Source organism: Megalobrama amblycephala, linkage group LG7, assembly GCF_018812025.1.
Source record: "Megalobrama amblycephala isolate DHTTF-2021 linkage group LG7, ASM1881202v1, whole genome shotgun sequence".
NCBI classification, from domain to species: Eukaryota; Metazoa; Chordata; class Actinopteri; order Cypriniformes; family Xenocyprididae; genus Megalobrama; species Megalobrama amblycephala.
Window position 1 is genome coordinate 16,167,120 of NC_063050.1, and position 15,003 is coordinate 16,182,122.

Consider the following 15,003-nt stretch of genomic DNA (forward strand, 5'->3'; position numbering starts at 1 on the left):
TTTAAAGAATTAAAATGATAGTAAAACACAAGGAGCCAGTAATTTAAAACAAACAAAACAATCAGTCCTTAAACAGAAAAAGACTTGGAAATTATTTTTTCCGTCAAGTTAAAATAAAATCTGAAGTGCATTTCAGATGCTGTGACTGATCACAATTTTTATTTTCCAGAATTTCCACCATTTAATTAATTTCACTTTTTTATATCAGTGGTTTTGTTATGACCACTGTTGGGTGTAATGCATAAGTAATTTTGTAATTAGCCTACTTTTACCTTAAAAGAAAAACAAGGGATTTTTTTTTTTCTGCAATTTAATCAGTTATCTGATGTTATCTAATTGTTTTAAATACTGTAGAGAACAAGTCTATATTAAAATATTAAAATGTAGGCCTATATGTTTTAAAATGTAACCCTCTTCCTTGAAATACTTTTTTTCAAGAATAATTTGTGTAATTGCAAATAATTGAAAGAATTAAAAGAGCCATTTAATGTTGTATTGTTTAACTAGTCAAGGTTGGTATGGGATTGAGAAAATAATTAGTAATACGTAATGCAATACTTTTTAGAGAGAGAAATTAGTAATCTAATTACACAGTGGAATTAAGTTTAATCATTTCATAGCATTAAAGCTAAAGGTTATCATTGAACTTTAAGTCCTTGTTTTTTATACATACAGTAAATTTAAAATTGTTGAAAACTAAACATCACACACCATAGGAAGAATTTAAAAAAATTCTAGAACTTTAAAGAAAATTTCAAGTAATTATTCATTCAATAAATCATACAAGAGTCATCTCAAGAATAAAAACAAAATGCCAGATGATTAACATTTGCCTTCTACAGAATTCCATATTTTTTCTGAGACATGTTGAGAATGTTGAAAATACTCATTCTCTATCATGAAATTCTTGATTTAATTTATATTTTTTTCAACAAAGGACAGTGAAAGCATGATGTCAACTACCCGTCCCATATGTTAACCGCAACAGAAAATGTGAAAAGAGAAAAGGTGTTTTTGCGGTTGCAGAGCTACTTCTCAAAGTATCTCCTTAAAGCAGTGGAAGAGAAGCATGTTGGCTTTAAGCATCACAAGCATTTAAAATACTGTCTTTATGGACAACACAAATATCTTAACATGTATACCTTGTGTGGTGAAGACTGATCCTCCAAGTTTCTTGCACTTATCCAGATATTGATCTCTAGTGAGTGAAGTTCACCGTCTCACTGAACAGCAGATGAAGGTGCTGCAGCTCATTTTAAAATGATTCCTTCAGGACACGCCCCCTTTGAAAAGCTCAGAGCTGGGAAATAGAAACTTACCCTGTGCACTAGTTTTCAGATTGCTGAATAATGCACAGTATGTGGAGCAATACTAATGTGCTATAATGTTGTCACATGACAAGACCCCCTCTGTATTGTATGTGTAATGCAATGAGTGGGATCTTAAAAATTAAAAGTTATTTAGCTTTTTTTACATGTATATTTTCACTACAGACATATTAAGAGTATGCCATTGCAAACATATGTCCTTTTTGTTAACTAAACCAAACTATTAAAACACATTTACATTAATTGACAAAATATGGTAACTGAAATAATTAGTCTATATAAAAACATTCTAAATATATATTATAAATATATAAGTTAATTGCCAATGCAACATTTCTAAAGTGATTTGATTACAAATACTACAAATTACTAAAACTAAACATATTTAAAAGAAAAAAAATAAAAACAACAAAAATAACAAATTTACTAACATGAAAATGGAAAAACTAATGGAAAAACAAATATGTGATTTACGTTTAAGCTTGTTCCAAAAAAGATTTTTTTAAAAAAGTTCAAATCTAATTCAAAATATATTATTGGAACTAAAGTAATAATAACTTGTGTGCATTGAGTTATATGTTACAAACTTTTTGTCAGTTAGTAGGTATTATGACTTAAAACATTTACACAAAGAAATGAGTCAAATTTAACAGGGTAAATGTGCGATACATGATTAAAAGAAGAGAATCATATCCATCAATTTAAGCATTTTACCATGACACATTTCACTGACTGTGATGGGCAAGTGTATTTACTCATTTTCTGCTCTCAACAGATTAAAAATGTATTTTACACTAATGAGGAGTTTCAGAGTTAAATTCAAAAACATTTAACACACGTTGACCAATGAATTTCAAAGACTTTTCCAGACTTTCACAATGAATTAAAATTCATTTTATAGAGAATATGGGTGGTTTGTATGGCCTAGCAGTTTTACATATGGTACTAATCCTTGAAATTAACTGATTTAAATGATACTTCTTAGTGAACACATTTCTCAAGAAAGAAAAAAACCAAGCAATATTTTGCCAATGAAACACTTGAGCAAAAAAAAAAAAAAAAAAATTCCAGGAATACAAGTCACATGAGAAGCCTGCTTCTTGAGAAGGAAAAAAAAAGTGTTTTTCTGTAAAAAGGGCAGCGGTCCTCCAGAGCAGAAAGCAGGAAACCGAAACTTACCCACCAACTGCAATCCCATTCATGATCTCTAAGAAAAATATGTAAAGTGTGACACTTCTAATCTCAGAAAAACATAACCAACACCACATGATCATTCTTTTTTTCTTTGCTTGTCTAGCTGTGTTGACTCAGTTAAAGCAGCCAATCAAAATCTAATATTAAAAAGTCAAGAGTCAATAGTTCATCTAAATCAAACCCTCATCTCCATGATGGTGGCTTAAAAATTGTGATTTTCTCCTTTGGTGATTTTGCTTGTTATCATCAGGTGTCTTCAATAATGGTCAATCATCACAAAATTTATCACTTCATTATCTCATTAACCCCTTAACTGTCACGATCCCGTTGGCGGGACACCTCCCAGCCAGCACACCCTTATAGGACCCACATGGTTTATCCCAGATGAAATGAACATTGTTCAGAGTGCACACTACAGGCTGTTAAATGTAACACTGAATCAGTGTTGGAGTTAATGAGATAATTAAGTAATTAATTAAGTGATGATTGAGAATTATTGAAGCTGCTGTTAACAAGCAGAATGAACGAAGGAAAAAGAAACACAAGAACAGAAAAACAAAAACATTAGAGCTAATACTGACTTCAGCAACAGCCTTAGATAAAAGAAGACATTAAATCTCTCCAGATCTCAGTAGAGGAGGATTAAACAACTCCATATACAGAAGAGAGAGTTTTTTTGTTGTTGATGTTTTATTGAAATTTGTTTGAGGGTTTTTATGTTACCATCATAGTGATCAGTGTTTTCTTTAGTTGTGTAGTTTGACTTGTCTTTGTAATGTTAGAGTTTCTCTGGCTGCTGTAACTGAATTAGTTATAGCAAGAAAAGCAAGAGAAAACACAATCTGATGCTGTGACCGCTTCATGATAAGAATGTAATCATTGTGTAGTGGCTTAATTCACTGATCTTATGATTGAATTTAATATGAGCAATATCTTATGAACTTTGTTTTATTGTTATTTACTTTTAATCAGAAAAGCTGCAGTTTTAAAACACATTGTACACTAAACACTTTAAAACACCAGCAGAACTTCCTCACACACAGACATCAAGAATCAGCGTATGAATCTCAACAACGGTAACATGCTTCATGCCACAGTGCTGCTTTTTTTTTCATGATGCACCCAGAATGCATTGTGGCATGAAGCATGTCACCGTTGTTGAGATTCATACGCTGATTCTTGATGTCTGTGTGTGTCAGAGATTTTTTATCCTAAACATTTAAAAAAGTAAAATATGGACAAACTAATATGGACAGTGAAAAACAAAAGAATATTAAGTAAGCACTTATGATCAGAAATGTATTTTTTGAAACTTCTTTTAAGATGGTAATTATATCACCTGGTCACTTTTTGGTTACTGCTTCTTTTCCAACCAGTTATATGTTTAGACAAACACATGGTTAAAAAGGCCACAAGTGTATAAATCCCCAGAGTCAGGAGCCCAACTAAAGCAAACACTACAATGGTGAGTAAAAACCAAACTATTATTAATACAATCCTATGTAGACGTGTGGCAGAAATAAAGTCAGTCTGGGGTGCGTTTCCCGAAAACATTGTTAGCCAACTATGGTTGTAAGTCCCATTGAACTCTATTGGTAACAATGGAACTTGCAACCATAGTTCGCTTTGGGAAACGCACCCTGGTTAGTAATAAGTGAAGCTGGTAATGCTGTTTGTGGAGATGTTTAATAAGATCTTCAGAGATTTAATGTCTTTTATCTTCAGTTGATTTCATCGAAGGCTGTGGCTGAAGAAAGTTGTAGTTCTTGTGTTTCTCTTTCCTTCAGTATTTCTGCTCATTATCATCAAGTGTCTTCAATAATGCTCAATCATCACTTAATTAATCACTTAATTACCTCATTAACTTCAACACTGCTCCAGTGTTACTTATAACACCCTGTAGTGTGGACATAAACTCTGAGCAGTGTTAATTTAACACTGGGAAATTTGTTGTGCATAACACAATGATCAGAGGCCAAGGACAACACGAACAGGACAAACGATAATGAAAACCAGCGGTAGTGAGGAAAAACTTGAGATATGACAGTCAAAGAAAATAAATCAATTGATAACAGTTGTACAAATAAAAAGAGACTGCAAACAAAGAAAACTGTAATATTATAAACAGCAGTATAACTGAATTCATGGATGTTTTAACGGAATACGACAATGATGGGATAGATGTACACTGTTAGACCTTGCTGTAGAAAAACTGCCAAATTCTGACAGTAACAAACCATTTTCCATTAAAACAGTAATATACTGTAGAAACAATGCATTCTGGGTAATATTTGTTATTTTCGAGAAAGTAGCCTACAGGGATATACTGTGAGTTAACATCGCTCAAAGTCGACACTCTGAGAGTGAATTCAGACACTTTATGAACACTTGATAAGCAGAATCACTGAAGGACAGAGAAACAAGAACAGAAAAAAAGAGGAGACGAGCAGAAACACAAGAACTACAGCTGACTTCAGCCACACTGAGTGTGAAACCAGTTTACAAACCAGTTTGACATTATTTCTTTCATACATGTACAGAAGTTCTTGTTGAGAATTAACAGATATGGATGTTGATGTTTTATTGAAAATAAAAATTTATTGAAGTTTACAGTCACCATCGTAGTGACCAGTGTTTATAAAACACATTTGATATGGCAAGAAAAAGCCAACATAAAAGTTTTTTGGCTGTTGTGATCATTTTGGACTTGTTTAATTCACTGTTCTCTTTCTGTGTTTAGTCTTTGATTTAATGGGTATTTTATTTTTATTAATTTTGTATTATATCTGTGCTTCAACAGCATAAGAACTAGCAATGCTACAGTAATCAACAATAATAATATGAATCTCAACAATGGTGACATCCAAAAGTTTAATGTTGCAATGCATGTTGGATGCCAGCATAGTACAAAACTCCCAGCATGTCCCAGCAATCTGGTCAGTAATAAGTGTAATAATGTGTAATGGCTGGAAGACACTTATAGTTTCTGCTCGTATTTATTCTGTTCTTGTTCCTCTTTTCAGTGGTTCTGCTTGTTAACAGCAGGCGTTCATCATTAATGGTCAATCATCACTTAAATATTAACTTGATTATCTCACTGCAACAGCATCAATGTAACTTTTACTCTGTAGTGTGGACACTAGAGGATGTTCCTGTGGGGTTGAAAGGGTTAAAGGTGTAAGATAAAAAGACACACCCACAAAATGTATTTTAACAGTTACAAACTGTAAGTTAAAAAACAGTTATATACTGGCAACACTTATGCGTGTAGTTTACTGTAAAATTGAGTTTTGCGGGTCACCATTGTGCTGAAGAGTAGAGCCTGTGCTTAAGTTCAGGAGAAGCTCAAGAGGTGTTGGTGATATGCTGCATGTTGTTTTATTTAACAGATGTTGACTGTGTAGTTGCTGATGCAATGAAAATCTTTTTATTTAAAATGTTTTTATTGAATTCTAAACCAACTACAGTCTGCCATTAATGTTAATCAAAGAACAAAAGAAAAAGGAAATCAATCACTGCTCTTAACTGAATAACTTTTGTAGCTTTAATAAAATTAAATACAAATCTTAAATCAATAATCTAAACAGTTAAAAGAATCATATGAATATATTAACACAAAATGTAGATCTTGTGTTGTGTTGTTAAAAAAAAATAAGACTTAAATCTAATGGTCATGAAGAAATATTTGTAGAGTTAAGAAGAACTAAAGTAAAGAATTAAATCATGAAGTTTTTTGTGCCAATTTTACCCTCCTGATATCTACTATCAGTGTGTGACTCAAATAATTCATTTTTTTTTTTTTTATTAGAAAAACTTTTAAATCCTTTGGATTGTATTGAAAAAGCTGATCTTCTGCTGTAGAATCACAGTGCTGCCCCTGGACTTTACACCTCTGCCTTTTGGTTCTTGGACCTGGGAATTATGCATTTCCATGGCACCACTATCAACGCCTAAATTAATCTACAGTGGTCAGGTGGTACAGCAGCCACGTGATACATCTAGGAGCTTTCAGAAAACTCCCAGCTTACAAGCTGTAACTACGATCTCTACGAGGATGTGAAGGCTTTTTACAAGCTATAATCTCATAACTACAGGAATTACGAGGCCGCGTGAACACACCTTCTGTTTGTTATTTTATACAAATCTTCATAAATGAGGTGTTGATGTTTTTTAAAAAATTATAAATGTCACCATTACACAGGTAAGCGCTTGCTTTAGTTGGGCTCCTGACCCTTGACAATTTGACTTTTCTCACTCTCCAATTGTTGTAAATGTTTCTAAAGCATTTGTTACAACAAAACATATTGTGAGGAAGAAAAAAATTGAATTAAATAGATTTGGTTGCTCATTGTTGATGTTTTTTTCATCATACAGTGGATTTGTTCACTGATATCTGAATACTATTTTCTTTCTGTCCTATGATAACACAAAAAAATCTTATCCTACTTTGACATTTTTAATGTTTTTATCGTTATCCAAAAATTATTCACACAGACATCAAGATTCTGCGTATGATCCTCAACAATGATGACAAAGTTCATGGTCAGATGAACAGATTAACTCTGAACATCACAAAACAAGCTACTAAAGTCAAAAAAAGATTTTTGTTTAGTGTCACCATCATTGAGGATCATACGCTGATTCATGATGTCTGTGTGAGTCTACAAGACACTGCTCAAAATTCTGTATAACGAATTAAAAAACAAAAAAACATAAACAAAACTAACCATTAATTAATGCAAAACTAACATTTAATACACCCATAGTTTGAGACTTCGGTGATGGTCAGTGAATCACCAGCACTTAACAACTGAGTTCTTATGATCAGAATTTCTCTTGCGCTTTTTGCTATAACTTACAAGTCTTGAAAACATAAAGCAACCAGAAAAAAATCTAATGTTAAATGTCAAGAATCAAGAGGCCATCTAAAGCAAACGCTCACCTCTATAACGGTGACTTCAAACTTTATTATTTTCTGTAAAACACCCACGCAGAAGGCAATGTTCTCGTAACTTTGTGCAACTTTGCCTAAAAGTTCTCTAAAAGTGATGAAAATTCTGAAATTTTACAGAACATTTGGGACATAAAACGTCCTCTTTTGGTAATGAAAGTGCTGCAGTTCAAGGTTCCTTATATGATTTTAGGGGGACATTCCAATTTGGTTCATTTTATGGTCACATAAGAAAGTTACAATGCGGATATTTGGGACATTAACTGAACGTTCCCACATGGTCCTCTGTTGTTCATTTAATAACGTTCCTGATATGAGTTGAGGGGGACGTTCTATTTTGGTTATTTTATAGTCGCGCGAGAACGTTACAGAAAAGGACATTTGGGAAGTTAACAGAACGTCCTAAACTGTTAGACCTTGCCAGGCTTTTTTACAGTATAATACTGGCAACACTGTTGCCAGTTATTTACTGTAATTTACAGTATGTTACTGTAAAGATACCATTCACTAAATTAAAACTTGTGTTACCTCATTTCATTTGCAAAAACCAACTGCCTCAGACTGCCATTTAAATTTACTAACTAACTTTGATTATAAGCTAATAACATATGCATATTATTACTATAAACTTATTTCTCTAGAGTTCAAAAAAAAAACCCACTTCAAATAAAAAGATTTTCACTGCATCAGGAACTACACAGTCACCATCTGTTAAATAAAACAACATGCAGCATATCACCAATTCCACTTGATCTTCTCCTGAACTTAAGCACAGGCTCTACTCTTCAGCACAATGGTGACCCGCAAAACTCAATTTTACAGTAAACTACTGGAAACAGTGTTTCCAGTATATATCAGTTTTTTTAACTTACAGTTTGTAACTGTTAAAATACATTTTGTGGGTGTGTCTTTTTATCTTACACCTTTAACCTTTAACATCCACACTAGTGTCCACACTACAGAGAAAAAGTAACATTGATGCTGTTGCAGTAAGATAATCAAGTTAATATTTAAGCGATGATTGAGCATTAATGATAAACGCCTGCTGTTAACAAGCAGAACCACTGAAAAGAGGAACAAGAACGAAATAAATACGAGCAGAAACTATAACTGTCTTCCAGCCATTACACATTATTACACTTATTACTGACCAGATTAACTTTATTTCTACAGAATATCTTATTACGTATTAACAGAAATTTAGATGTTGATGTTTTGTTGAAAATGTTTGGTTTGATGTCACCATTGAGGAGATCAGCATTTGCTTTAGTTGAGCTCTTTACCCATGACTTTTTATACAACAGTTTTTGTTTTTTTCCTCTGGTTGCATAAACTCTTTTTGCAAGTCACATTTGTTATGACAGAAACAAATGTGGAGAAAAAAATTGTTGAGGGCTAATAGTTATGTGGTGAAGACTTAACCATCACATAGTCTCTTGATTCACTGAATTCATACCATGTTTCATCTATTGTTACAGACTAACATTTTTCATTATCACCACTGTGTAACTACAGCAAGTGTTCCAACAACAATCAGCTAAAAAGAGCTTATTTTTAAACACCATGCACAAAAAAACAGCTGCAAAACTATTTAGACACACACAGATATCAAAAATCAGCACATCAATCTCAACAATGGTGGCAATAAAGCTGCATAATGTATTCATGTTGCAGTGCATGCTGAGAGTTTTGTACAACGCTGGCATCCAGCATGCATTGCAACATTAAACTTTTGGATGTCACCATTGTTGAGATTTATATTCTGATTGTTGATGTCTCTGCTGTGCAACTTATGCAGAAGCTCAAAATATTTTATGCATTTTATAAGACTTATATATTCTCCTAAATAACTGATCACTGTAGCATTGCTGGTTCTTATGCTGTTGAATCACAGATATAGTATAATCAAAGATAAACCTATTAAAAGACTAAACACAGAAAGAGATCAGTGAATTAAACAAGTCCAAGATGATTACAGCATCATCACAACAGACAAAATACCTGACCAACTTTATGTTGGCTTTTTCTTGCCATAACAAATGTGTTTTACTCAGTTACAGCAGCCAGGGAAAGCTAATGTTAAAGAGTCAAGAGCCCAACTAAAGCAGACACTGGTCACCACGATGGTGACTGCAAACTTCAATACATTTTTATTTTCAATAAAACATCAACATCCATATCTGTTAATTCTCAACAAGAACTTTTGTACATGTATGAAAGAAATAATGTCAAACAGGTTTGTAAACTGGTTTCACACTCAGTGTGGCTGAAGTCAGTTGTAGTTCTTGTGTTTCTGCTCGTTTTTCTGGTCTTGTTTCTCTGTCCTTCAGTGATTCTGCTTATCAGGTGTCTAAATTCACTCTCTTCTTTTCATTCACTCTGTCAAGTGGACTATATTAGTGAACTAATGTAGGGAATAGTGAATCAGGATATAGGGTGTGATTTAGAACGCAGTGTCGACTTTGAGCGATGTTAACTCACAGTATATTCCTGTAGGCTACTTTCTCGAAAATGACAAATATTTCCCAGAATGCACTGTTTTCTACAGTATATTACTGTTTTAATGGAAAATGGTTTGTTACTGTCAGAATTTGTTTTTCTACAGCAAGGTCTAACAGTGTATAGTAATAGTCCCCTAAACATTCCCAGAACATCCTGGATGTTTCCTGAAGGTCCACCAAACAACGTTACCCAAACCTTAAAAGAACTCCACATCGTGGAGCCCACCAAAATAGAACGTCCCCCTAAACTCATATTGGGAACGTTATTAAATGACCAACAGAGGACCGTGTGGGAACGTTCTGTTAATGTCCCAAATGTCCTCTTTGTAACATTCTTATGTGACCATAAAATAACCAAAATGGAACGTCCCCCTAAAGTCATATAAGGAACCTTGAACTTCAGTAATTTCATTACCAAAAGAGGACGTTTTAGGAATGTCCCGAATGTTCTGTAAAGGTTCGACATTTTCCTCACCTTTTGAGAACTTTTAGGGAACATTGCGCAAGGTCCTGCGCAATCAGCTATGAACGTATAAAATGAATCACCCTACCCTGCAGAAGTTATGGGAGGTTTCATATTCTGATAATGGCTTTTGAGGGTGGAGCAAAGATAGAAACTGAAACAGAAACTGATGCTGCAACATGCCAAATAATTGAATGAGCAGAAGAACAGGTAAATGAGTTACGTGGAATTAGTTTGGTTTAAAATTTGCATTATATTATTTTCTGTTTGTTGCTTCCCTTTTAACACGAAAATCATATAGTTTGTTAAACAAGAAAAAATCAAATTCGGTCAACCAGCCCCAGTCCCCCTCACGCATAGGGGAGCATGGGGCACAAAGTAACGCAGGGCTAGTTGTAACACACATGGTTTAAAACTTTCCACACATGCCAGCATGACGAAAATTAGTGTATTTATATTTGCCATATCAACACTATATCGAAAAAAATATTGTGCCAAAATTAAAAAATCTTTGGAAGATATAACTGAACATTTATTTAACCATAGCAAAAGTACATTTCTTACTTAAGTTAATTTTCCATCTCTATTTTTTGTGTTTATTTAAAATTAGACAAATCTGATATTATTTTAATCTTATATCTGTTATTTAACAGCTGAGATAGTTATTTAATGCTGATCTAACCAGCAGAAGAGACAAACTGGGTTGAAATCCCAGTTGAGCAGGTGGAGCACATTGTAACACTGCTTGAAAAAGTTAACAATTGTATATTATTGACAAAATGTTTTATTTTGTCTTGTATATTTTTTTGATTAGATCAGATAACATTTTAAGCTGTTGTATGGTCATGTTACAATGTGCCCCACCTATGGGGCATGCTGTCACATTTAACTTTCATTATTTTGGGGTAAATCAAGAAAAAAGTATACACTGAACCACATAATTGTACTGGACATGTGTGAAATTAATGTGGGGGAAAAAAAAAATACTCTGAACCCCAAGTGAATTTACACAAACTGAGAAAGTCAAAAAGTGTTACTTTGCGCCCCGCTCTCCCCTACCTGTTTTCAGTGGCATCTGATATTACGGTAAGAGACACATTAACATAATAAAGAACAGTTTGAAGTATTCAAAGTTTCCAAAGTTTTTTATTTCCAAGTTCCAGAGGGTTTTTTTTTTTTTTTAAGTATTTCAGAGTAGAGTTTCCAAAGTCATTTTATTTCCAACCAAGCCAGAGAAATCACAAATTTAATATAAATAAAAGAAAATCAGCAAATGAACCAAATGTTGTGATTAAGACATAACATGACATAACATAATAGTGACGGGAGAAGTGAGGCTTTTTGAAAACGCTTCAACTGAACCAATAGACCTTATTCAGAGCAGGGCCATGACAGGTATGAAAGGGAAATGCTATAATAAGCACAGATCACTTATAGTCTATAATTTTCCACAGCTCATAGAAATAACAAATAGAAATTTCTTGGAAAGATGTTTGCTGTTTCGTCAGCAGAACAATCCAAAAACACATTAAATTAAACAGAAGAGAAGAGACTGAAAGAGATCTATCCCTCACAGCCTCGCTTTCATTCATTCCTGTCAAAATCAAAGATGACGCTGAATAAGGTCGATTGCTTCGCCACTTCGAAGCGCTCGAAACTTAAAGCCATGTAAAAGCATTCTAATGAATACAAGCATATAAAAATGACTCGAGATCACTTACAACCACAGGATTAATACATGTAATAACACCCCAATACCATCCTCACAGATACATCACTGACATTTCAAAACAGTAGGATGCAACGAAGTCTCAATTGTGGAAATCATGTGACTTGGGCAGGTACGTGCTCCGATTCATTGACTCGAGAGATGCATAAAGGCGCGATTCCCGCGCTTCACTAATGAATGTTTATCAGTTCAATGTAAAAGATTATAAAATATTTATATAACAATCATGACTAAAAGAGAGTAGATTAATGGCAAGCAGCGCTTCATATTTAAAGAATGGCACACCACCAGGAGTCGTTCTCAGGCGCCCTCTCGTTAGGCCTATGTCCCGACGATTTATATCCGCCATGTATATCTCGCGTGTCGGTGTTGGAGACCTCGGTGAGATACTTCTCTTTACGCATGTTCTTGATGATCTTGAGGAGGCCCTCACTCACACGGAAAGTTCTGCTTCGGCCGAATCGTTTCGGGTCAGTGTGTTCAGTAACATACACCCTGTTGAGTCTGCCATTGGCATCAAGTCGCACTATAATGCGATCCTTGTTACCGTCAGGAATATTGCGGTCATTTCCCCTGACATAATTTGGGAGCTTGTCTGCTCCTTCAAAATTCAGGTTGCCAACCTCATAGTATGGGAAATTCTGAGTGGGTGTGGGCACGATGTTGTTGTCTTCATCGTCTTCAATTCTGTTCTGGTACTTGTGAAAGCCAAACTCTCCCTTCTCAGGCCTGAAATTGAGGACAATTTCACCATTGCTGAAGTCTATATAGTCATGAGCGAACCAGTACAACAGGTTCAGGCCATGTCTCGGCGGCCGCGGCTGACCGAAACTGGATTTTTTCAGCTGGTGCAGTTCATTTAGGGTGCTCACCATGATTGACGACTGTGTAAGAGAGAGAGAGTCAATATTTAAAAATGTAAAATAATAGTAAAACAAACAAGGAGTCAGTAATTTAAAAATAATAATAATAATTCAAAATTGGAATGAGTTGGATTTTTTCCCCCCATCAAGTTAGATAAAATATATATTTTTGAAGTGAATGTGCATTTCAGGTGCTGTGATTGACTTTTTTTTCACCACTTCTAATTTCACTTTCTTTTCTTTTAAGTGGTCTTATGACCATTGATGGGTGTAATGCATTAGCCTAAGTAATTAATTACTGTAATTTAATTACTTTTCCCTTAAAAATTAAGGTATTACTGTTAATTTTCATGTAATTTAATCTGATTTAAGTCCATGTAAAACAATCATGGATTTAACGTTTATCATAATTTAATGTCTGATGTTAAAATTTATGTTTTTATTGTAACCCTCTCCCTTGAAGTACACTTTTTTTTCAAGATTAATTTATGCAATTTTATATTATTAATTTGAAAGAATTAATAAACACTTTCATGTTCATCCTTGTATTGTTCAACTGGTCGAGGTTGGTATAGGATTGAGAAAGTAGTCCTAATTAGTAATAAATAATGCAATACTTTTTAGCGAGAGTGATTAGTAATATATTACACAGTTGAAGATGAAATTAGTTGGCATAATTACTTTTTAGAGTAGCTTGCCATTGACAAGTGAATTTTAAAAGTATATAAAGTGTTAAAAGCAAACATTTCATGTACTCTCTCTCTCTATATATATATAATACAATTTAGTGATTTTTTTTACAATTCAATACAATATAAAATACAAAAAAAATGTAATATCAAATAGTTGAATGAAGTTGAATCATTTTAAAGCATTAAACAGTTAGCAATGAGCTTTAAGTCCTTGTTTTTGCTGCACACAAAATTGTTGAAAACAGCTGAAATGAAAACATCAGACCATAGGAAGAAATAAAAAACGTTTCTAGAACTTTGAAGGAAATTTTAAATTAATTATTAATTTAATAAATCATAGTGTCATCTTAAGAATAAAAACAAATGAATGACAGATGCTTAACATTTTAACAAAATGACATATGAAATCATTGTTTTCAACAGTACAAACAGAGAATGCCATATTTTCTTTAAATTGCATCATTAAAATTGAGACATTAAGAATGTTGAAAATACTCATTCTCTATCATGAAATTCTTTATTTAAATTATATTTTTAAATATTTTAGTAAAGTCAATATGTGGAAAGGTTTTTTTTCCAGTTGCATCTCCCTAAAGCCAAGTGGAAGAGAAGCACGTTGGTTTTAAGCATCACAAGCATTTAAAATACTGTCTTTATGGACAACACAAATATCTTAACATGTGTACCTTGTGTGGTGAAGACTGATCCTCCAAGTTTCTTGCAGTGATCTGGTTATTGATCTGTAGTGAGTGAAGTTCACCGTCTCACCTAACAGCAGATGAAGGTGCTGCAGCTCATTTTAAAATGATTCCTTCAGGACACGCCCCCTTTGAAAAGCTCAGAGCTGGGAAATAAACTTAACCTGTGCATTAGTTTTCCGATCTCTGAATAATGCACATTATGTACAGTATGTGGAACAATACTAATATGTTGTCACATGACATGACCCCCTCTGCGTTGTGTTTAATGCAATGAGTGGGATCTTAAAAATTAAAAGTTATTTAGCTTTTTTAATTGTACATTTGCACTACAGACATAATAAGAGTATGCCATTGCAAACATATCTCATGTCAGTCTTATTAACTGACAAAATATGGTACCTGAAATACACTATATTGCCAAAAGTTTCGGGATGCCTGCCTTTATGTGCACATGAACTTTATTGACATCCCATTCTTAATCCGTAGGGTTTAATATGGAGTTGGCCCACCCTTTGCAGCTATAACAGCCTCAACTCTTCTGGGAAGGCTTTCCACAAGGTTTAGGAGTGTGTTTACGGGAA

The 15,003-nt window shown here is 33.7% G+C and overlaps 1 protein-coding gene across 1 annotated transcript; it reads right to left on the bottom strand.

The window, feature by feature from the left end:
* Positions 1–11,563: 11,563 nt before the first annotated feature.
* LOC125271850 lies at positions 11,564–14,890 on the bottom strand. Its single transcript, XM_048196121.1, has 2 exons — positions 14,408–14,890; positions 11,564–13,050 (listed from the first exon to the last, which is right to left on the bottom strand). Exon 2 carries the CDS (start codon positions 13,039–13,041, stop codon positions 12,436–12,438), a length of 606 nt encoding a protein of 201 aa, XP_048052078.1. The 5' UTR covers positions 13,042–13,050; positions 14,408–14,890; the 3' UTR covers positions 11,564–12,435.
* Positions 14,891–15,003: the final 113 nt, after the last annotated feature.

Bases quoted from the DNA above. Each gene is read 5' to 3' on its own strand.
- LOC125271850 (XM_048196121.1), bottom strand. From the start codon at position 13,041: ATGGTGAGCACCCTAAATGAACTGCACCAGCTGAAAAAATCCAGTTTC.